Source organism: Protopterus annectens, chromosome 1.part2 (genome assembly GCF_019279795.1).
Source record: "Protopterus annectens isolate FY-2018-M chromosome 1.part2, PAN1.0, whole genome shotgun sequence".
In the NCBI taxonomy this organism is placed as follows: domain Eukaryota; kingdom Metazoa; phylum Chordata; order Ceratodontiformes; family Protopteridae; genus Protopterus; species Protopterus annectens.
This window is the reverse complement of record NC_056727.1, coordinates 181,795,276-181,818,837: the sequence shown is the minus strand read 5'-3', so window position 1 is coordinate 181,818,837 and position 23,562 is coordinate 181,795,276. Positions and strand designations below refer to the sequence as shown.

The 23,562-nt window shown below is 43.7% G+C and overlaps 1 protein-coding gene across 3 annotated transcripts in view; it reads left to right on the top strand.

Moving 5' to 3' along the window:
• ANGEL2 (angel homolog 2) overlaps window positions 1-23,562 on the top strand; it is a 1,508,489-nt gene that overhangs the window by 1,212,650 nt on the left and 272,277 nt on the right. For all 3 annotated transcript variants that reach the window (XM_044055504.1, XM_044055502.1, XM_044055503.1), the window contains exon 13: window positions 1,903-2,073. In XM_044055504.1, coding sequence (XP_043911439.1) covers window positions 1,903-2,073 — 171 coding nt within the window. The remainder of the gene's footprint in view (window positions 1-1,902; window positions 2,074-23,562) is intronic.

Sequence of the window (23,562 nt, the reverse complement as noted above, 5' to 3'; positions counted from 1 at the left end):
TTAGAAGGGCATTATTGCTCATTCCTGAAATATTTGTATGTAACTATGCCTTATTTAGGTGTCTTGTAATTGTCTTCCTTCTGGGCTAAATACTGTTTAGGGTTTTACCAAGTGTTATGATTTACTTGTTACGTTGATATTTCCTGAATAAGTAAGTGCATTCTTGTAATGTACGTTACGCAGGTTCTCCATAATAGTAAAGCCTGACTCTCTCCACAACTCCATGTCGTTCATCAATTAATGCTAGCATTAACACCAGTAGTGGTAGTTTGCTTACCACAAAAACTTAGCACTGCAAGGAGCCTTAGCTCAAATAATTGATGATCACAGTGAATAACACGTTATTAATGTGGTAGCCTTTATTACCACCTGCATCAGTACCTTTTATGTTGTAAAACCTATGTTAATCATTGCAAGAGCAAGCCACTAGTGAAATAATATGACCAGGTCATGGGAAACAGAAGGTGAGTAAACACAAATGTTATAGCATATTTTTTTACACACTGTTAAGGTAAGTAATTCTTGTGCCTGTACTATCTGCAATAGAACCCTTCTTGATGAGTCAAGAATACTTCACCCTTTGTAGATTATTTTGTCTTTCATCACTTCCTGCTGCTGACATTACTTGTACATCAGGCAAGTGTACAGGTTCATAGCATAACAGAGTACTAGGCTTACTGCCCTGAAGGGCAGTTTTAAGCCTAGTCGGTAACCTGAGGTCATAATCAAAAATCCTGTATCTTTTGTCTATGAGATGAAGACATTAACCATTATGCCAAACCCATCAGTAAAATGGTCTCTATAGTGACAGCTAACTAAACAGAAACATGCAAGTTTACTGCAGTTAGATTAGAACCCTTGCCTACCTATCTACAGAACAGAGTACTTAATGTAAGTGCTGTAGCTCAAATCTTTTTACATGGGATCATAGGTAAGTATTAGGTTAGTTGCTGGTTCGTGTTATTTTAAGCCTAGTCAATTTTTCCATTGTGAGACTCAAACCCTGTACCTTGTCTGTCAGGTAAACATCTTAGTTATTATGCCATCCGTTAAAAGTATTGTTCTCCATGAGACTTGATTGCTGACAATATATGTTTATATATTGCTTGTTTATGTATATTAACATAACAAATTGTCATTATGTTGTGATTTGCAGAAGGGTATGTAATAAAAGCATAGGTTCAGACTGGCAAGTGTGAGGGACACGCACACACTTAATATGTAGCAAGCATATTGCATCACAACAGGCATCAGCGCAGGTACATAAGTATCCCTGATTGCAGGAGTTCTGAATAGTTTTTCCTGATAGTGATTGGAGGAAAGAATGGACCCAAGCAAAACCCTACCAAAGAAGGACTTATCGTAGTTCACCTGATAACATAAGAATGTATCTCATGATTGTATGCTTTTGTTTAATCATTTCAAGTCATTGCTTAAGTCAAAACATCTGTTTGGAGCAGCCATTCACCGTGTAAGCTTCTTGCGTCTAAATAAGACAGAAATTGAATCTTTGGAATCTATGCTTAGGAGTTGGAGTTTGGTGTAACTGTTAAGATACACAGACATAAAATGCAGAGTTTGGTTCTCATCCTTGAAGGGAAACTGGCTAGGCTTAAAATGGCCTGCAAGTGCAGCTAGCCTAATACTTGCCTTTGACTCTGAATTTTAGTTTATTTCTTGCTGTTCACATTGGTAGAAGCTGAGCAGTATGCGTACAGTAAATTGATGTTCAGGACCATTGTTTAATGTGCATGCTGTAAACTTGTATTAGCAATAATGGGAATTAAGACTGTATATGCCTTTGACCATGCTGCATTTTGAGTCATTCAGAGCCTAGATTAAACAGTGTCAGTATTTTCTTTGGCTACCTTTAAAGTGAGCATGTTTCTTGCACTTTGTTAGAAAAAGCTGCATATGACTTCCAGATGGAACAGTGGAGAACAGCTCAGCAGCAGGAAGGCTCATTAGTTGCTGAGACTCCTGTAGGAGATTATGACGTATCATCTCATCCTCAAAAGATGGAAGAAGAGTGGAGTAGTTGGGAAAGCCATGCTAAAGAGCACTGGAATAATGGTGAGCTGGGTCTGTGATGCATCTGATGTAAGATTACTTAAAGTCTGAACTTATATGACAATATGGATTTTTGTGTATTTATATATGTGTAGTAGTAAAATGCTTTATGATCATAGGAGATTATTAGGCTAATGGCCCATGGGCCCTTAGAAGCCTAGCCAAGAGTTTATCCCCAAAAAAGAAACCTCAATCAGCACCCGTTGCCCCTGTCAGTGAGGGGCACAGGTGGAACCCTGGGACATATTTGTAGTTTCCCATCCACTTATCAAGGTTGTGCTTGAAGAGGGTCAGTGACGTACGTTGATGTGTGTGGGGAGTCTATTCCAGAGACTGGGCAGCCTCTGGAAGACAAGCCTCTATCTCCAGCAGGTTTTGTTAATGTCACATTTTAGATTTAAGCCGTTTGATCGGGTAATGCATGAGTAGACTTACGGATGTGTAGCATCTGTAGTAGAGCAGGGTCTGAGATTGCCTTGTAGGCAAGACATAGATCACCCCTGAGCAATCTGTACGATACCGAGTAGAGTGATAGTGATTTGAGCCTGTCCACATAGGACAGGCGTTGGAGGGCATTTGTGAGGTATTTCTGTGGCCTCTTCAGTTGGTGCAGGTGTTTGGAGAGGTAAAACCCAAACGGGGCATTATACTCTATTATTGGCCTAATGAAGGAGGAGTACAGAGAGGTAATAACCTCCTTTTTTCTGAATGCAGTCCCTTTACTTATGGGATGAACCAAATAAAAGCTTTTCTGGCCACTGCTGCTTCATGATGGTCAAATGTGAGATTGTTGTCAACCTGTGTACCCAGGTCTCTCCCCACAGGTTGTGCTTAGGGGGTTACTGTTAATGTGGTAATCAGTTGGGGCCGTGTTTTTGCTGAATGGTATGATAATACATTTTTTTGCATTTTAACTTAAGGCCATGACTTTGGCACCAGTCATTTGTTGCTCTGAGACCCTTTTGAAGTATGTTAACATCACCTGGGGAGTTAATGACAGCACCCAACTTACAATTGTCCGCAGACTTGGTCAGCCACAGGTCTTTTTTCTTTGCCTGTACCTCTGAGAAGTAGATGGCAAACAATAGCTGTCCAAGGACTGATCCCTGGGGGAACACCACTAGTGACAGGTCTGCTATTGGAGGTGGTGACCTTGTGGGCCCTATCAGTGAGCCAGTTGGCTACCCACCTGATGTGATGGGGATTTACGGCAAGTTGTTAGCTTTTCAATACCAGAGTGGGGGAATCTTTCAAAGGCTTTGGCTAAGTCAAGGTAAGCTGTATGTACTGACTTTCCCTCATCCAGAGCCTTATTGACCATCTCAGAAAAGTCAACCAGGTCCACTAAGCAACTTTTGCCCTTCACGAATCCGAATTGGGTGAGGTTAAGTGCTTGGAGCTTGCCTATGTCCGAGTTTATGAGGTCCATAATAATATGCTCCATGGCCTTACAGATCAGACTTGTCAAGCTAATGAGAAGATAGTTTCCAAGGTCAGTAATGGCACCACCACCTTTGTGCAAAGGGTGACAATGGCAGTTCTCCACTCTGCTGGAATGAAGCCTGTACTTAAGCTATGGTTGAACAGGGTGCTCAATGGCAAGGCTAGTTCTTGCTGGAGATGTTGCAGAATACAACCTGGGATACTGTCATGACTATGGAAGTTGTGTTCTTTGTCTTGGGTAAGGCCTTTGACAATTGATCTATGGAGAAGTGAGGTGCGGGGCAACAAATGAGAATGTCAAATGGGCCTTTGGGCTGGGGGACAAGGGGGTGAAGTTTGCACTGAACCTATCTGCTAGCCGGTTGGCTAAGTCAACAGGATCTGTGTAAGTGATGCCATTAACAACTAAATCGGAACAAACCTGGGCTTTGCCATGGAGGTTTCTAACGTAACTGAAAAAGGCTTTGTGGTTAGCCTTTGTTTCAGAGACTAGTTTCAATTCATAATTGGCTTTGGAGGTTTTCACTAGTGATCTAATTTGCTTGTTGAGGCTAAGGAGGGAGTTTTTCCAGTTGGGAATTTGTGCCTTTTTACTCTTGGAGAACAGTTTTTTCCTTTTAACAAACAAAAACCTTGTACAGCCAAAGTCAGCAAAATGAAATGACACTGTGTTTTCTTTATCTGTTTCACCCCTATTTTCTCTAATATCAGAACCCTTGCCATCTTTATTAAAGGAATGTCTTAAAATGGGTGGAAAAAGCATTTCTTTTTTCCATAATTTCATTTTCTATCTGCTCTAAGAAATTCTTTTCATACCCCCTATTCAAAATTAAGTTTGTAATAAGGTTAAATTCCTCCTTTAAAACTGAGTCACTTGTTGTCATTCTACTTGGCCTGATATACTGTCCTCTGGCAAGTTCTTTATATGAAATGGGTGATTGCTATTGTAGTTCAAATTCATAACAGTAACCTTTCTATATACCTTACTTTCAAACTCCCCATTTTTAGCGTTCCATTGTAAAAACAAGTCTAAAAAACTAACCTCGTTTTTTTTTTTTAGAATGATGTCCATCAGATAGATTTGAGTTTCCTTGACGGGCAGGTTTTAGTTCTGTTGGGTATGGCTGTGTCCATGCAGTTGTACAGGTGCTTGTATACTGCACTGTCATACTGTTCAGCATATTTGTCTGTACCCTCTGAGGGGGGTGGTGGTGTAAAGCTACTGATACCCTCCCATAAAAAGTTGTAGTCTGGTTTTTGAGAATTTTTTTTTTAGTCTGGTTATGGCTGGGGAGGTTAGACGGGATAGACACTTTGAGACAGACCGATGCTGATCTCACAAGGAAAGAACTTACTATGGGAGTGGTGCAGCGGCTGCCCATGTTGTTGAGAACCAAGTGTAAAATGCTATCTCACCTTGTGGGGAAAGAGACAAGCTGGTTTAGTGCGTTACAATTGATGACGTCAAGGAATCGTTGGGCGAGTGCATTAGAGCAGAAATAGTTCACCTAGTTTATGGCAGTTAAAGTCACCAAGGATCAAGGTGTTAGGGGGTACCTTGATGGAGTCCATGTAGGATGAGTGGGTGTACTGAGTCATGGAGGGTGGGTCTGTAGCTGGCTATAACTTGGATGGGTGTCTTGGCAGTTGTCAGTTGCACCTGGAGAAGCTCTAGTGCATCATGCTGGCAAACCAGTCTGGAAGTGTGCTTGTCTGCAGACTGCTAATGCCATTAATACCTTTTTCACTGAGGCCATTCATACCCTTGCCAGTCAGTTATCCACTCAGGACTTACCTATAGCCAACTCTATCACTAACCCACCCCCTCCATTTCTCTTCCAACCAGTCCCAGCAACATATATTCTTGCCCTTATCCAAAAACTGAAACCATGCACTCCTTCAGCATACCAACTACCCGCTGAATACCTACAAAAGGCAGCCAAATCTATTGCCTACCCATTTCCATTCTTATCAATAGAACCGTCAGTGAAGGACACATCCCTAGAATATGGAAGGTCTCCCATATTATCCCCCTTCATAAGGGAGGAAACTCCACTGAACTCTCCAATTAGTGTCCCATTGCCCTACTGTCTCCCCTAGCAAAGATCATGGAAAAATGCATCCATAAACAATTGCTAGACCACCTAATCCAAAATAACTTACTTTCCAACTCTCAACATGGTTTCAGACCTTCCCACAGCACTGATACTGCCCTTCTTTCCTTCACTGACTGTATCAACAAAAACCGCAACCTCAATATGCATTCCTCTGTACTGTTTATAGATCTGTCTAAGGCTTTCAGTATGGTAAATCACCAGATACTTATACTTATAAATATTCTCAAATCTCTGTCACTAGATGCATTAGCTATAAAATGGTTCCAATCCTATCTGGACAACAGACCGTGCTTTGGCATAACATTCTATCTACCCATCTGCCCGTCATCATAGGGGTTCCTCAAGGGTCCATATTAGGACCTCTCCTATTTTCTGTATGTATCAACGACCTTCACCTAGCAATCCCCCAAGCTGCATGCATACAATATGCAGATGATTCGACACTCATATGCTCAGCCGCATCAATATCTGAACTTCACTCCCTTACCGAAAAGGTCTTTAACACAGTTGAACAGTGGTTTACTTGACGCTGTCTCCTTCTAAACCCCCAAAAAACTAAACTGCTCCTTTTCACTCCTACTTGTAAGTCCCCCCCCAATAGACTTCACAGTAACATCCAATAACAGTACTCCCATATCCCCAGACCCAACTACCAAACTTTGACACCCATATTAACAATACCTTAAAATCTGTTAATAGAAAACTAGGCTCTCTCTACAGGATCAAACCCTTTCTCTCTCCTGCAGTAAGAATAACTGTTGCTCATACTCACCTAATTTCTACTGTCCTCTGTGCCTCACCCCATATATACTAATCTCTCTAAAAACAACCTTAATAAAATGGAAAACGCCTACAGTAGCATAGCCAGATTTGCTACAGGTAACCCTTTCAGAACCCACCACTGTATTAACCTAAAGCAACTAGGATGGCTTGAATTACAAAATCAGCTTAAATTCTACCAACTTACCATTGTCCACAAAACCCTTTGCCATCATACCAATACCCCTGTACTAGCTACCCTCATTATCCCCTACAACAATCTAAAGACCTTACGTTCATCACATAGACTTCTTGTAAATATTTGTAAATCAAGCAACAAGGCTGGAGACTCTCTCTCTTCTCCTAATACTTTTGGAAAATATTGGAACCTTTTTCCTAGCGAACTTTCCTCTGTTCCCTTTATATCACTCTCTAAAAACAAACTGAAACTTTTCCTCAGAACACACAGGTTGAGCCCCTGTACTAAACCTGACTGATCTACTACCTGTCTTACTTGGATCTACCTACTCTCCTCTTCTCAGTAGTCTTGTTCCTTTTCTTGGAAACAACTAACCTAGACCTTTCTAGATATTTTTACTCACATTCTCATAATTTCATTAAGGAGACTAGTTTTACTCTTATACTGAATATTACAGCTCCTACTTTTTTTCTTTTTTTGTCAACTTGTTTACTAATATATTGTCTAACTCAGTTGCTATCTTTTTACATGCATTGCAACTACATTTGTATTGTACTAATTGTATCTGTATATTTAGAACTATGCTATGAACAAACGACCTCTGTGATTATTCCCTGTTCTACACCTGCAATGTTCAGCATACAAATTAATCTTTTGTATAAGTGATTATATTTTGCTTCTCCCCGGGCCTCTACTGAAAATGGACATATATCCAGTTAGACTAGCCCGGTCAACAAATGTAAAATAAATAAATAAATTGTCTTTAAAGAAAATAGAAACTGCACCACCCTTAGTCTTCCTGACCTCATTTTGGGGTCAGAATGTGTGGAATGAGGTATAGCCTGGTAAGGCAGGGGTGCTCTCCGCAGCCTTGAACCAAGTTTCCGTGACTGCACAGATGTCGGCATCTTCCAGTGATAGGAGAGCCTCAAGTGAGTGCATTTTCAGGTTAAGGCTCCTAGCGTTAAGCAACATGACCTTCAATTTGCTTTTAGACAGATCTTTTATGTTGGAAAATTTGTCTGTGGGACATTGCCTAAAAATGGAACAATGGGGAGGCAAGAACCTTGGCCAGAATCCTGAATCCCAGGGGTGACAAGTGGAGGCCATCTCTGGCAAAGCATCAAGGCCGGTCAACCACGTCATCCCAGACAGACACTGGATCCCCTTGGAATGACACCAGTAACTAAGCCAATTGTTGAAGTCAATTTTTTTTTGTTGGTATTGTGGTATCATTCTTAGTGAAGGTAGGATGCTGCTTAGGGCTAAGGTTATACCTGCCTGGGACACATATTCTGACAGCTCAATAATGTCTCTCTTCATATAATCCAGGGAGGTACGTCTCACGTCATTCACACTGACATGAACAGTAATGGTCATACTTGTAGCTATTGTGGAGAGACTTAAGTGTGATGTGCCGGATTCTGGCATCTTACAGACGACTGACCATGATCTTTTCCTTGTCGAGCCTGGTGAGGGGAACATCGGTGTGTGTCACAATTGAGTTGCCAATGACTAGTATGTTTGGTTTATTGTTGGGCCTTGTGGGCTGTATGAGTTTATTGTTATGCCTTATGGGCTGTGTTTGAGAGACACTGATCTGTTTTCTACTGTCTGTGATGTGTTTTGTGTTGTGTGTGGAATGTTTATGAGTGCTTTTTGGAGGTCTCTGCTGTTTAGGTAAGATGTTAATCGTGCATACAGCTGCAGTCATAACAGATGGGTTATCCTGCCGTCAGGCGGGTCCTCGGTCGGCCGAATTCCAAAGTCTGGGTCTGGCATCGGTTGTCGTTGCTTCTTCCCTGACGTCAGTGCGGCAGGGATTTAAAAGAGCCAGCCGACGCCATCTTCTTCAGTCTTTCTTGCCGCGTGGTGCCCGAAGCAGAAGCAGTTCGCAAGTGCCGGTCGGCCAGCTCCTGAGATTTACGAAAATATTTCAGCCGAAGTCTTCTTGAAAGCTAAGTACCCCGTTGGGGAAACTTTTCTTGCCTCAGACCGATGTCAGACAAAGTTAATAATTGCATTTCATGTGGGAAGCAAATACCGCATAAGGATTTCCACTCTTTCTGTATTCCTTGCTTAGGCCCAGACCACGACGTCTCGGCCTGCCGTTTTTGTGCTAGATTCAACAAACGCACTATTAAGCGTCGGGCAGAGTTCGCCCTTCACTATTTTGGTAAAAAATTTAATTATATTATGTCGTCGGATACTCCAACTCCAGTTTTGAGTAAAAGACGCAAAGATAAGGACCGACATACGAGGTCCGCAACTTCTACTGACACCACGCTAAGGCCGACTACCGGTTCTCCGGTTCTCAGTGAGGCACCTACACAGCCCCTGAGTACCGATGACACTTCTTTACCGGTGTCTTCAGTACCCGAGGTCGCAGGCTCCTCAGTTCCCATTCCAACTACAGATACCGACGCCACTCTTGGCGGGGAAACTCAGAGTTTAGACAGGCCTGACATTTCTCATTCTTCAGGCCTTCCTCCTTCTCTATTAAAGCTTTCACAAAATCTAAAGCAGCCATGAAAACTAAAAAACAGGGACCTCAGACCCCCTGTCAAGGCCCCATGCCTAAAAAAACAGATGCTCAAAATGGCTGAGGATTTGATTACTCTTATCAGGGGTTCTCAACCCTCCTCAGACAAAAGGCCCAGATTAGAGGAAGACTACCCTTCCTCAGATCAAGCCTCTATTACCTCTGAACATTCTGAGGACCAGGACTATTCCTATTCTCCTTTTGAAGACTGTGATGCAGAGGAGTCTATTCCCTCGGTCTCCCCCCCTGAGGACTACTCTTTTGGGGAAACCCTGCATACTTTGAGGGAACACTTTCACTGGGAAGGCCAAGATTACTCAGATTCCAAGAAAAGGCTCAGGGATTTTCTCTTGCTCCCCCAGAATAGGCCCCTGGCTATACCTCCTGTTTTAGATATATTAGATGATGTGTACACAGAAGCCAGCCTCAACCCAGATTCTTTACCTCCAGCTCCTGTTAAACCAGACAGGTATTACCGGGTTCCTGATTCACACCAGTTCTTATACAAAAGCCATACTGCTGACCCAGAAACTATTTCACAGGGTCCCAAGGGAATTAAGGCCTCTACTGCTAAAAACCCATTACCTTCAGAGAGAGATTCCAGAGCGTTAGAAAGGTGGGGGAAAAAGGTGTATACCTCAGCCACTTTAACCATGAGGGCATTAAGCTGTCAGTTTCATATGTTAAAGTATCAACAGTTTTTGTTATCTCAGTTGAAAAGCAAAATGACACAACCAGAACAACCAGATTTAAAAGAGTTGCAGGATTTGTTGCATGGTGTAGAGCAAGTGGGTAAACATACCTTGCAGTGTGGTTTTGATGCTTTAGAGGCCTCATGTAGAGCTGCTGATGTTCTTCATTCCACATTGCTGCAGTCCTAACACTTGGATAGTCCGCTGTCCCAGTCGGCCCGAATACCAAAGTATATGGCTGACGTCGGTCAAGGCGCATTAGTCTGACGTCAGGACGTCAGGGTACAAATGCGCATGACCGACGTCATATCCTCAGTCTTTTTTGCCGCATGGTCCGATGCAGAAGCAGTTTTGCGAGTGCAGGTTGGCGTTCTGAAATTTTCTGAAGTCGGAGTTTCAGACCGAATCAAAGTTGGCTAAGTACCCCGTTGGGGAATATTTTAGTTTTTTCTTGCCTCAGTATTTAACCGGATGTCAGAAAAAGTGAATAACTGTATTTCTTGTGGGAAACAGATACCTCATAGGGATTACCATACCTTGTGTATACCTTGTTTAGGGCCTGAGCACAACGTTGTTGGATGTCGCTCTTGTGCTAGATTTAACAAACGCACTATAAAGAGAAGGTTAGACTGTGCCAGGTTAGTTTTTGGGAAGCGTTGTAATTATAAAATGCCGTCGGATGCGCGGACGGGCGCTTCGTCCAAAAAGCGCAAGGACAAAGCTGCAAAGCCTAGGTTGGAAGAACCGTCAGTCCCGGACGTCGGTTCTTTGAAAGGCTCAGTGGAGCCGGAGGTTCTGCCAGGAGTTTCTTTGGAGTCTCAGGGAGAGACTTTACTGTTACAGGATGTGTCCTCTCAGGAGGTAGGCCAGGCTGAGGGGGCTTCTCAGGTGGCTGTTCTTCCCTCTCTTCCTAAGGTGGTTAGAGCCTCCCCTTCTGTTTCCAAGGCTTCTTTGAGAGGCAGGCCAGGTTTAACTTCAGTGGGGGTTTCTCCTAGCTCTTCAGGATCTTTGCCTAAGAAACATATGCTTAAAATGGCAGAAGATTTGATTACTATGATTAGAGGTTCTATGCCCCCTCCTGACAAGAGGCCTAGGGTGGAACCTGAGTTTGAGAGTTTTGAGCAGTGTTCGGAGGCTTCTGAGTCTTCGGCTGAAGACGTGCAGGAGTATCCTCCTTATTCTGATTCTGATGTGGATGATTCTACTCCTTCAGCTTCTCCTCCTGAGGATTTTTCTTTTTCAGAGACTCTTCATTCCATGAGGGAGCATTTTAAATGGGAAGGTCAAGATTTCTCTGATTCCAGGAAGAGGCTTAGGGAATTTTTGTTTTTACCCCAGCATAGGCCTTTAGCTATACCTCCTGTTCTGAATGTGGTGGAAGATGTTTTTGCAGAGGCTTCCCTGAACCCTGATTCTTTGCCTCCTGCCCCAGTTAAACCAGATAGGTACTATAGGGTGCCTGAAGCTCATAAGTATCTTTTAAGAGTCCTAGGGCAGACCCGAAACTGTTTCTCAGGGGCCTAAAGGTGTTAAGGCTTCTGTTGTTAAAAATCCTGTTCCTCCTGATAAAGAGGCAAGGGCTTTGGATAGATGGGGAAAGAAAGTGTATACTTCTTCCACTTTAGCCATGAGGCGGTGGAATTGCCAGTTTCACATGTTAAAATATCAAAATTATCTCCTTTCACAATTGAAGTCTAAGGTGGATGCTCTGGCGGAAGGTATTGAGTGTAAAGAGCTGCAGGATTTAGTTCATGTGTCTGAACAGGTGGGTAAGCATTCCTTGCAATGTGGTTTTGATGCTGTGCAGGCCTCCTCGAGGGTGGCTGCCACTGGTTCTGTTCTTCGTAGGCACGCCTGGTTGAGGGATCAGAATTTAGCTGAGCATGTTAAGACAAGGATTTTGGATGCTCCATTACAGTCTGATGTGTTGTTTGGTTCGCCTGTGGAAGCAGTTTTAAAGAAAATGGAGGACAAGGCTAAGTCTATGCAGACTGTTAAAGATTTTTGCAGGTGCAGCCTCCAAGTTTAGTAGAAATTGGCCTACTAAGGGATGGACATATCCTGCTTATGATTCCCAGTCTAGGGGTAGGTCTACGCGTGGTAGGGCTAGAGCTCAAGGTTCTTTTAGGCCTAGAACAGGAGTTCACCTGCTCAGTCTTCTGGTGAGGGCAGGGGTCAGTCCTTTCGTAAACAGACCCAATGACCTGCCTTTTCAGCTGCCAGTACATTCTCGTCTGGCAGCACCTTTGGGAGGAAGGCTGGCTCTTTTCAAAGAAAATTGGGATTTAATTACCCAAGACAGATGGGTATTGGATATCATTCACCCCGGTTACAGGTTTTATTTCCATACCTTGCCTCCTTTCAAAGGCATGCCAGACATTCCTCCTCTACAAAGAAAAGAGGCTCACAAGCAAATTTCTCTGTTACTCCAAATAGGGGCCATTCAGCCGGTTCCTGTACCAGAAAGGGGCCTAGGATTTTATTCTCGCCTGTTCCTAGTACCAAGGAAGGGGAACACGTGGAGACCAATTTTGGATTTATCTATCCTCAACACTTATCTGGACATTCCCAAGTTCAAAATGTTGGCGTTACAACAGCTTTTACCTCTGCTGGGCAAAGATCACTGGATGGTAACTTTAGATCTCAAGGAGGCTTACCTTCATGTGCCTATCAGGCTAAGTTGCAGGAAGTATCTGCGTTTTCGAGCTGGGAATTCCCATTATCAGTTCTCTGCATTGCCCTTTGGCTTATCTACTGCGCCCAGAGTATTCACAAAGGTTCTGGCTCCAGTGATAGCTTACTTCAGGCTAAAAGGAATACAAATCTATCCTTACTTGGGCGACTGCCTGATTCTGGCTCAAGACAAGGAAGACCTTTTACAGCATTTGGAATATGTGATAGCAGTGCTAAGATGCCTAGGGTATTCTGTGAACGAAATAAAGTCCAGTCTAGTACCCTCTCAAGACATGTGCTTTCTGGGTGTGAGACTGAATACAGCAGCCCAGATGGCCTTTTTAACCCCGGACAAACAAAAGAATCTTTCCATTTACTTCCAACATCTATCTCTTCAGTCCGGGCTGACTGCAAGGACAGTCCTTCAAGCCTTAGGGTTCATGGCATCTTGTATTCTGGTGCTTCCCAATGCCAAACTGCATATGAGGAAGCTGCAATGGTATCTCAAGAATGTATGGACACAGCACTGCCAGGATTTGGACACTGTCATTCAAATAATACCTTGCATTCAAAAGGAATTTTGTGGTGGGCTCAGGAATGTCACCTAAACAAGGGACTCTCTGTGACCCGGCCAGAGGCGAGTCAGATTCTAACGACAGATGCCTCAGACATTGCTTGGGGAGCTCATCTAAATGGAAAGTGGATACAAGACAAGTGGCCTGCCAGACTACAGCATCTACATATCAACATGAAGGAGATGTTAGCAGTCCAGTTTGCATTAATGGCTTTCAAGGAGTTACTTCTTCCAGGGCAGGTGTTGATTCTAACAGACAACACAACTGTCATGTGGTACATCAACAAACAAGGGGGAACACATTCTTACCCGTTATACAGGCAAGCAATGATTTTATGGGAGACTGCGCTCAGCTTGCAACTAACTCTTCAGGCAAGGTTTCTGCCGGGAGCACAGAACTCCTTAGCAGATGTGTTAAGCAGACAAATCATGGATCCCCACGAGTGGAAACTGTATCTTCATGTATTTCGGAAATTGACAGTGTCATGGGGAACTCCAGACATAGATCTGTTCGCTTCTCCACTAAACCACCAGCTGCCAAAGTTTTGCACAAAGAGGTTTCATCACACAGCTTGGAAAGTGGATGCTCTTTCTTTCAGTTGGAAAAATCTTCATGTGTATGCCTTTCCACCTCTGCCTCTTCTCCCAAAGGTGCTCCTAAAGGTCAGACAAGACAAGCCAAGGATGATTTTAATAGCTCCAGATTGGCCTCGGCAACACTGGTACCCATTACTGAGGAGTCTGGTAAGGAAGCCTCCATGGCCTTTACCTTTGATTCCGCACCTGCTGTCTCAGAGGGACGGTCATCTGCTCAATGTCAAGCTTCACTCTCTTCATCTAACAGCCTGGCATATTCTGTTTTGAAACACAGCAGGTCTCAACTTCCTCAACAAGTTTTAAATGTGATTATGGAAGCCAGAAGACCTAGTACAAGGAAAGTGTACGCAGAAAAATGGAAGAGATTTTTATTTTGGAGTGCAGCAAAGAATTTGGAGATTTCTGAGCCTAATTTGAGTGTGGCTCTTCAATATCTTACTGAGTTATTGGACAAAGGTTTGTCTTTCTCTTCCATTAAGATTCATGCTGCAGCAATTTCAGCTCACTATGATTGTGACCCACCATTGTTTTAGCGTGATCCTTTGTTCAAGCAATTTCTTAGAGGGGCAAAGAATATAAGACCCCCGTGAGCTCCTACTCCTGCTTGGGATCTCAATTTTGTGTTGGAGAAACTTACTCTACAACCTTTTGAGCCTCGGCTACTGCTGATTTGAAATACTTGTCATGGATGACTGATTTTTTGTTTACCATTACTTCTGCCAGAACGGTTTCTCAATTGCAGCCCCTTATGGCCGTACAGCCTTTTTAGATTTTCCATAAGGATAGGGTATCATTACGTACTAATCCTTCCTTTATGCCTAAGGTGGTTTCTAGTGTGGCTTTAAACCAAACTATTCATTTGCCTACTTTCTATGCAGATCCCCAAAATAAGGGGAAAAGATTTTGCACACTTTAGATGTACACAGGCAGTTGCGTTATTATTTAAGCAGGACTAAGGATTTTAGGCAGTCTCAGCAGTTGTTTATTTCTTTTGCTTTGAGTTCTCAGGGCAAGCCTGTGTCAAAACAAACTATTTCTAAGTGGATTGGGTTTTGCATTGCATTTTGTTATTCCCATCATGGCAAGGAGATTCCAGCTGGGATTAGGCCTCATTCCACTAGGGCTACTGCCACTTCAACAGCATTTCTAAGGGGGGTGGCAACTAAGGATATTTTGGAGGCAGCTACTTGGAGTTCAGTGCATACTTTCTCTAAGCATTACCACCTTCCTCTCTACTCTAAATCTAGGGCTGGTTTTGCCACAGCTATTTTGCAAGGCATGTTGACAGCTCCAGCTTCTTTATGATTTGCCAGCCTCCCTTACCTCTGCTTTGGGATTCTACCCAAGTGTTAGGACTGCAGCAATGTGGAATGAAGAACATAGTACAGTTTTGTACCTACCATAAATGTAGATGTTCGAGGATCCACATTGTTGCAGTCCAATTTACCCTCCCTCCTTCCCCTCTGTGTTTAGGGGTGGTTGTGTGGGTGAGGTTATACTCTTGTACTTTTGTATATATTGTACATATTTTTGGTGCAGGAGTGTTTGGTGTTTGTGGTTTTGGCCTTATCTTTTTAGGGTCTTCTGACATCTGGGGCAAGAAAAGACTGAGGATATGACGTCGGTCATGCGCATTTGTACCCTGACGTCAGACTAATGCGCCTTGACCGACGTCAGCCATATACTTTGGTATTCGGGCCGACTGGGACAGCGGACTACCCAAGTGTTAGGACTGCAGCAATGTGGATCCTCGAACATCTACATTTATGGTAGGTACAAAACTGTACTTTACAGGGTCTGTATTACGTAGACATGCTTGGCTCAAAGAGCAAGCCTTACCAGATCATGTCAAAGCTAAATTACTAGATGCACCTCTTCAAAAAGATGTATTGTTTGGTGTTAAAGCTGAGGAGGTACTAAAGAAAATAGAGGAAAAAGCGAGATCAATGCAAACAGTGAAAGATTTCCTACAGGTACAACCTCCACGTTTCAGCAGAAATTGGCCTTCAAAAAATTGGTCCTTTCCAGCCACAGACAGACCTCAAAGAGGCAGATACAGACGCCCGAGGGGTAGAGGTCAACCTCAAGGATCATTCAGAGCCAGACAATGGCAAGCACCAACCCCAAGAGGTGGAGAAGATAGATCACAGTCATTCAGAAAGCAGACACAATGACTTCCCCCTTTACCTGCCAAGCAAAAGGGGGAGCACCTTTGGGCGTAAAACTGTCATTATTCTCAAATTGGCATATTGTCACAAAAGACACATGGATTCTGGGCATTATAGACAGATGCTACAGATTCCACTTTCACACCCTTCCAAAAATGAGAGGCATGCCAAACCTGCCACAAAATCAAAGGGCAGAGGCACAAAAACAAATTTCAGCTCTCATGGACATGAAAGCTATTCAAGAGGTACCTGCAAAAGAACAAGGTCAAGGGTTTTATTCCAGACTATTCCTGGTACCAAGGAAAGACAAAGATTGGAGACCTATTTTAGACCTATTCATCCTAAACACATATTTACAGGTACCAAAATTCAAGATGCTCACATTACAGCAGCTTCTTCCCATGCTGGGCAAGAAGTCTTGGCTGGTAACATTGGACCTCAAGGAGGTATACCTGCATGTCCCTATCAGACAAGATTGCAGAAGATAACTCAGATTTCTTGCAGGTTCAACCCATTATCAATTCTCTGCATTGCCCTTTGGCTTATCTACTGCGCCCAGAGTGTTTACGAAATGCCTGGCATCAGTAATTGCCTTCTGCAGACTTCAAGGAATACAAATATACCCATATCTGGACGACTGCCTGATCCAAGCGGACAGCAAGGACATACTTTATTTATTTATTTTATTTTACATTTATTTTACGTTTGTTAACCGGGCTAGTCCGACTGGATATATTTCCATTTTCAGCAGAGGCCCGGGGAGAAAAGCTCCACATAGAGACAAATAGTTACATAATACAAAAAAAGAATAATAAGAGGTGATAAGTCAGTTTACAATACTACATTATAGGGATATAAATACATAGCCTTTACAAAATCAAAGGTTAAAATAAAACATTTTGGACAAGAAAACTGGCAGACAAAAAAAGGAAGAAAAAAAAACATTCAAAAATTAAAAATTCCATTTAGTTAATATGCTATCAACATTTTTTGTAGATTTAAGAGGATCTACTAGAAAAGGGTGGAGAAGGAAGGACAGCCTTTAAAGTGAAGGTGGTGTCCTAGTCCTTCTGAAACACCTGGCGTTTGTAATAAAACTGTTGAACTTTCTGGGATACACAGTCAACAAAAAGAAATCAAAACTAATACCCTCTCAGAAAATAATTTTCCTGGGTGCCAGCTTGAATACAACCACCCAGATGGCGTACCTCACGCCAGACAAACAAGGGCAACTATCTCAATACTTCAGCAAAATGGCAACCTTCACCAGGCTGACTGCAAGGAAAGTCCTGCAGGCTCTGGGATTCATGGCATCTTGCATCCTTCTGATCCCATGTGCAAAGCTGCATATGAGGAAACTTCAGTGGTACCTAAAAAACTTATGGTCTCAACACAGCCACAGTTTGGAAACAATTATACCACTCATTACATGTCTTCAAAAGGAATTTCTGTGGTGGGCTCAAGCATGCGAAAGAAACATAGGTCTCCCTTTCTGCGTACCTCAAGCATCTCAAATCATCACAACAGACGCTTCGGACTACGCCTGGGGGGCACACATGACAGATTAGTGCATTCAGGGAAAATGGTCCCAAAAAGAGAAGCACCTACAAATCAACCAAAAGGAAATGCTAGCAGTGCAAAATGCTATTATGGCCATCAAAGACCTACTGCATCCAGGCCAGCTATTGATAAGGACAGACAACACCACAGTGATGTGGTACATAAACAAACAGGGGGGAACTCATTCATACCCCCTGTGCAGACTAGCCATGACCCTATGGAACACAGCTCTGGAATTGCAAATCCAACTTCAGGCACAATTCCTGCCAGGGAAGGAAAACACACTGGCAGACAGCCGAAGCAGAAATATGACAGATCCACACGAATGGAAGTTGCATCCTCAAGTTTTCGCAAAGATAACTCAGGCATGGGGACAGCCAGACATAGATCTCTTTGCTACCCACAGAAATTACCAATTGAAAAAAAATTTGTTCAAGGACCTATCATTCACAGGCCTGGAAAGTGGATGCACTTTCTTTCAATTGGACAACGTTGACAGTCTATGCCTTTCCACCTCTTCCTCTGCTGCCCAAAGTTCTATTAAAAGCCAGAGCAGAGAGGCCGAAAATGATTCTCATTGCTCCAGATTGGCCAAGACAACACTGGTATCTGCTCCTGAAGAGCCTGGCACATTCCCCACCATGGATCCTACCTCTAGTGCCTCTTCTGTTGTCCCAGCACAACTTCAAAACTCTTCACAGCCAGCTCAAAACCCTAAATATAGCTGCATGGAGAATCCCTTGATTGCCCAACAGACCCTCCTCTCCAAGGAGGTGCAGGATGTCATCTTGTGGGCCAGAAGACCTTCGACTAGAAAAGCCTACTCTGCCAAATGGAAACGATTTTGTGCCTGGAATCAGAAAAAGGGCTAGAATCCTTGGGTAATAAATTTACCTCAAATTTTACAGTACCTAGCTGAGATGTTAAACAGTGGACTTTCCTTCTCCTCCATCAAAATCCACACTTCAGCCATTTCTGCACAATACAACACAGATCCTCCTTTATTCTCTCATCCTCTCTTAAGACAGTTCCTCAGAGGGGCAAAGAATATAAAACCCTCAAGGAAACCACCAGTCCCTGCTTGAGACCTCAACTTCATATTGGAAAAGCTGACCCTTCCTCCATTTGAGCCAGCTGCTTCAACAGAACTACAATACTTGTCTTGGAAAACAGCCTTCCTTCTGGCTATCACCTTAGCACGCAGGGTTTCGGAACTACAGGCCCTCATGGCTGTGCAACCTTTCATCATTTTCCATCAGGACAGAGTTTCCTTACGAACCAACCCTACCTTTATGCCAAAGGTAGTATCCAGTGTAGCCTTGAATCAGACTATCCACTTACCTACCTTTTACCCTAACCCACAAAACAAAGGGGAAAGACTACTGCATTCCTTGGACATTCACAGACAACTTTGTTATTATTTGGACAGGACAAAGCCATTCAGGAAATCCGAGCAACTCTTTCTGTCCTATGCTACAGGTGCTCAAGGAAAGGCTATCTCCAAACAAACAATCTCAAAATGGATAGCCCACTGCATACGCTTTTGTTACTCATTTCATGGAAAAGCTGTGCCTTCAAGTATCAGATCCCACTCCACAAGGGCCACAGCTACCTCTGCAGCTTTCTTCAGGGGGATTCCTACCAAGGACATTTTGGAAGCAGCCACTTGGAGTTCAGTGCACACTTTCTCCAAACACTATCACCTTCCACTTTACTCTAAATCTAGAGCGGGATTTGCCACAGCTGTCTTGCAGGGCATCCTTGCTCCTCCTAGTTCCACTTAGTGCCCGTCACCTCTACTTAGCTTTGGGATTCTTCCCATCTGTTATGACTGCAGCTGTATGCATGATGAACATAGTACAGTTTTGTACCTACCATAAATGTAGATGTTCAAGTGCTCATACAGCTGCAGTCCAGGTCCCCCCCCCCCCCTCCATCCCCTCTTAGGACAGGCCTTATGACAAACACCTTCTCATACAACCTATTTGGGGTATTCTTTTATGGTGTATTTGCTTGCAACTACTGTTTTTTGATTATTCTATATTGCATGATTACATAAGTTTATGTTTTGCCTTCCTTCTGGGGGCACCTGACATCTGGGGCAAGAAAAACTGAAGAAGATGGCGTCGGCTGGCTCTTTTACACCCCTGCTGCACTGACGTCAGGGAAGAAGCGACGACAACTGACGCCAGACCTAGACTTTGGAATTCGGCCGACCGAGGACCCGTCTGACGGCAGGATAACCCATCTGTTATGACTGCAGCTGTATGAGCACTCGAACATCTACATTTATGGTAGGTACAAAGCTGTACTTTTTTTATTGAGGACCTCTGTATAAGTGGGTGGGTGTTGTGCTTGGCTATGTGATGTGGGTGGTGTGGTTGTGCTGGCAATCTTCACTTTGTCAGGAGTACTGACTGAGGCATGAGAGAGCATGGATTCTAGGTTACTGATATAGATGCATTTATCGCAAGTAGAAGAATTATGTGCTAGGAGAAGAGTGTTGTCAGTGAACATGAGGCAGATGTTCATCGTGCATACAGCTGCAGTCATAACATATGGGTTATCCTGCCGTCAGGCAGGTCCTCGGTGAGCCGAATTCCAAAGTCTAGGTCCAGCGTCGGATGTCGTCGCTTCTTCCCTGACGTCAGTGCGGCAGGGGTATAAAAGAACCAGCCGACACCATTTTCTTCAGTCTTTCTTGCCGCGCGGTGCCCGAAGCAGAAGCAGTTCGTAAGTGCCGGTCGGCCAGCTCCTGAGATTACGAATATTTTTCAGCCAAAGTCTTCTTGAAAGCTAAGTACCCCATTGGGGAAACTTTTCTTGCCTCAGAATGATGTCAGACAAAGTTAATAATTGCATTTCATGTGGGAAGCAAATACCACATAAGGATTTCCATTCCTTCTGCATTCCTTGCTTAGGCCCAGACCACGACGTCTCGGCCTGTCGTTTTTCTGCTAGATTCAACAAACGCACTATTAAGCGTCGGGCGGAGTTCGCCCAACACTATTTTGGTAAAAAATGTAATTACATTATGTCGTCGGATACTCCGACTCCAGTTTTGAGTAAAAGATGCAAAGATAAGGACCGGCATACGAGGTCCGCGACTTCTACCGACACCACGCTAAAGCCGGCTACAGGTGCTACGGTTCTCAGCAAGGTGCCTACGCAGCCCCTGACTACCGATGACGCTTCTTTAGCGGTGTCTTCTGTGCCCGAGGTCGCAGGCTCCTCGGCCCCCACCCCGACTACAGATACCGACGCCACTCTTGGTGGGGAAACTCAGAGTTTAGACAGGCCTGCCACCTCTCAAGGTGTCTTCAGGCCTTCCTCTTTTTCCATTAAAGCTTTCACAAAATCTAAAGCAGCCATGAAAACTAAAAGACAAGCTCCACAGAGCCCCTCTCAAGGCCCCATGCCTAAAAAACAGATGCTCAAAATGGCTGAGGATTTGATTACTCTTAATCAGGGGTTCTCAACCCCCCTCGGACAAAAGGCCCAGATTGGAGGAAGACTACCCTTCCTCAGACCAGGCCTCTATTACCTCAGAACATTCTGAGGACCAGGAATATTCATATTCCCCTTTTGAAGATTCTGATGCTGAGGAGTCCATTCCCTCTGTCTCCCCCCCCTGAGGACTATTCTTTTGGGGAAACCTTACATACCTTGAGGGAACACTTCCACTGGGAAGGCCAAGATTACTCAGATTCCAAGAAAAGGCTCAGAGATTTTCTGTTGCTTCCTCAGCACAGGCCTCTGGCTATCCCTCCTGTCTTGGACATACTAGATGATGTGTACACAGAAGCCAGCCTTAACCCAGATTCTTTACCTCCAGCTCCTGTTAAACCTGACAGGTATTACCGGGTTACTGATTCACGACAATTCCTATACAAAAGCCATGCTGCTGACCCAGAAACTATTTCACAGGGCCCCAAGGGAATTAAGGCCTCTACTGCCAAAAACCCATTACCTTCAGAGAGAGATTCCAGAGCTTTAGAAAGGTGGGGGGAAAAGGTATACACCTCGGCCACTTTAACCATGAGGGCATTAAACTGTCAGTTCCATATGTTAAAGTATCAACAGTTTTTGTTATCTCAGTTGAAAAGCAAAATGACACAACCTGAACAACCAGACTTGAAGGAGTTGCAGGATTTGTTGCATAGTGCAGAGCAAGTGGGTAAACATACCTTGCAATGTGGTTTTGATGCTTTAGAGGCCTCATGTAGAGCTGCTGTTACAGGGTCTGTATTACGTAGACATGCTTGGCTCAAAGAGCAAACCTTACCAGATCATGTCAAAGCTAAATTACTAGATGCACCTCTTCAAAAAGATGTATTATTTGGTGTTAAAGCTGAGGAGGTATTAAAGAAAATGGAGGAAAAGGCAATATCAATGCAAACAGTGAAAGATTTCCTATAGGCACAACCTCCACATTTCAGCAGAAACTGGCCTTCAAAAAATTGGTCCTTTCCAGCCACGGATAGACCTCAAAGAGGTAGATAAAGGCGCCCGAGGGGTAGAGGTCAATCTCAAGGATCATTTAGAGCCAGACAATGGCAAGCACCTACACCAAGAGGTGGAGAAGATAGATCACAGCCATTCAGAAAGCAGACACAATGACTTTCCCCTTTGCATGCCAAGCAAAGCTTTAATGGCAGCACCTTAAGGCGGAAAACTGGCATTATTTTCAAAAAATTGGCATATTGTCACAAAAGACAAATGGATCCTGGACATTATAGACAGAGGCTACAGATTCCACTTTCACACCCTTCCAAAAATGAGAGGCATGCCAAACCTGCCACAAAATCAAAGGGCAGAGGCACAAAAACAAATTTCAGCTCTCATGGACATGAAAGCTATTCAAGAGGTACCTGCACAAGAACAGGGTCAAGGTTTTTATTCCAGATTATTCCTGGTACCAAGGAAGGACAAAGATTGGCGACCTATTTTGGACCTATCCATCCTAAACACATATTTACTCGTACCAAAATTCAAGATGCCCACATTACAGCAGCTTCTTCCCATGCTGGGCAAGGAGTCTTGGCTGGTAACATTGGACCTCAAGGAGGCATACCTGCATGTCCCTATCAGACAAGATTGCAGAAGATACCTCAGATTTCTTGCAGGTTCAACCCATTATCAATTCTCTGCATTGCCCTTTGGCTTATCCACTGCGCCCAGAGTGTTCATGAAATGCCTGGCATCAGTAATTGCCTTCTGCAGACTTCAAGGGATAGAAATATACCCATATCCGGATGACTGCCTGATCCAAGCGGACAGCAAGCACATACTTCCGAAACACCTGGCATTTGTAATAAAGTTGTTGAACTTTCTGGGATACACAGTCAACAAAAAGAAATCAAAACTAATACCCTCTCAAGCAATAATTTTCCTGGGTGCCAGCTTGAATACAAACACTCAGATGGCCTACCTCACGCCAGAGTAGCAAGGGCAACTATCTCAATACTTCAGAAAAATGGCAACCTTCACCAGGCTGACTGCAAGGAATGTCCTGCAGGCTCTGAGATTCATGGCATCTTGCATACTGCTGATCCCATGTGCAAAGCTGCATATGAGGAAACTTCAATGGTACGTAAAAAAACTTATGGTCTCAACACAGCCACAGTTTGGAAATAATTATACCACTCATTCCATGTCTTCAAAGGAATTTCTGTGGTGGGCTCAAGCATGTCAAAGAAGCATAGGTCTCCCCTTCTGCATGCCTCAAGCAAATCAAATCATCACAACAGACGCCTCGGACTACGCCTGGGGGGTGCACATGACAGATCAGTGCATTCAGGGCAAATGGTCCCAAAGAGAAAGCACCTACACATCAATCAAAAGGAAATGCTAGCAGTGCAAAATGCTATTATGGCCTTCAAAGACCTACTGCATCCAGGCCAGCTATTGATAAGGACAGACAACACCACAGTGATGTGGTACATAAACAAACAGGGAGGAACTCATTCATATCCCCTGTGCAGACTAGCCATGTCTCTTTGGAACACTGCTCTGGAATTGCAAATCCAACTTCAAGCACAATTCCTGCCAGGGAAGGAAAACACGCTAGCAGACAACCTAAGCAGAAATATGACAGATCCACACGAATGGAAGTTGCATCCTCAAGTTTTCGCAAAGATAATTCAGGCATGGGGAAGGCCAGACATA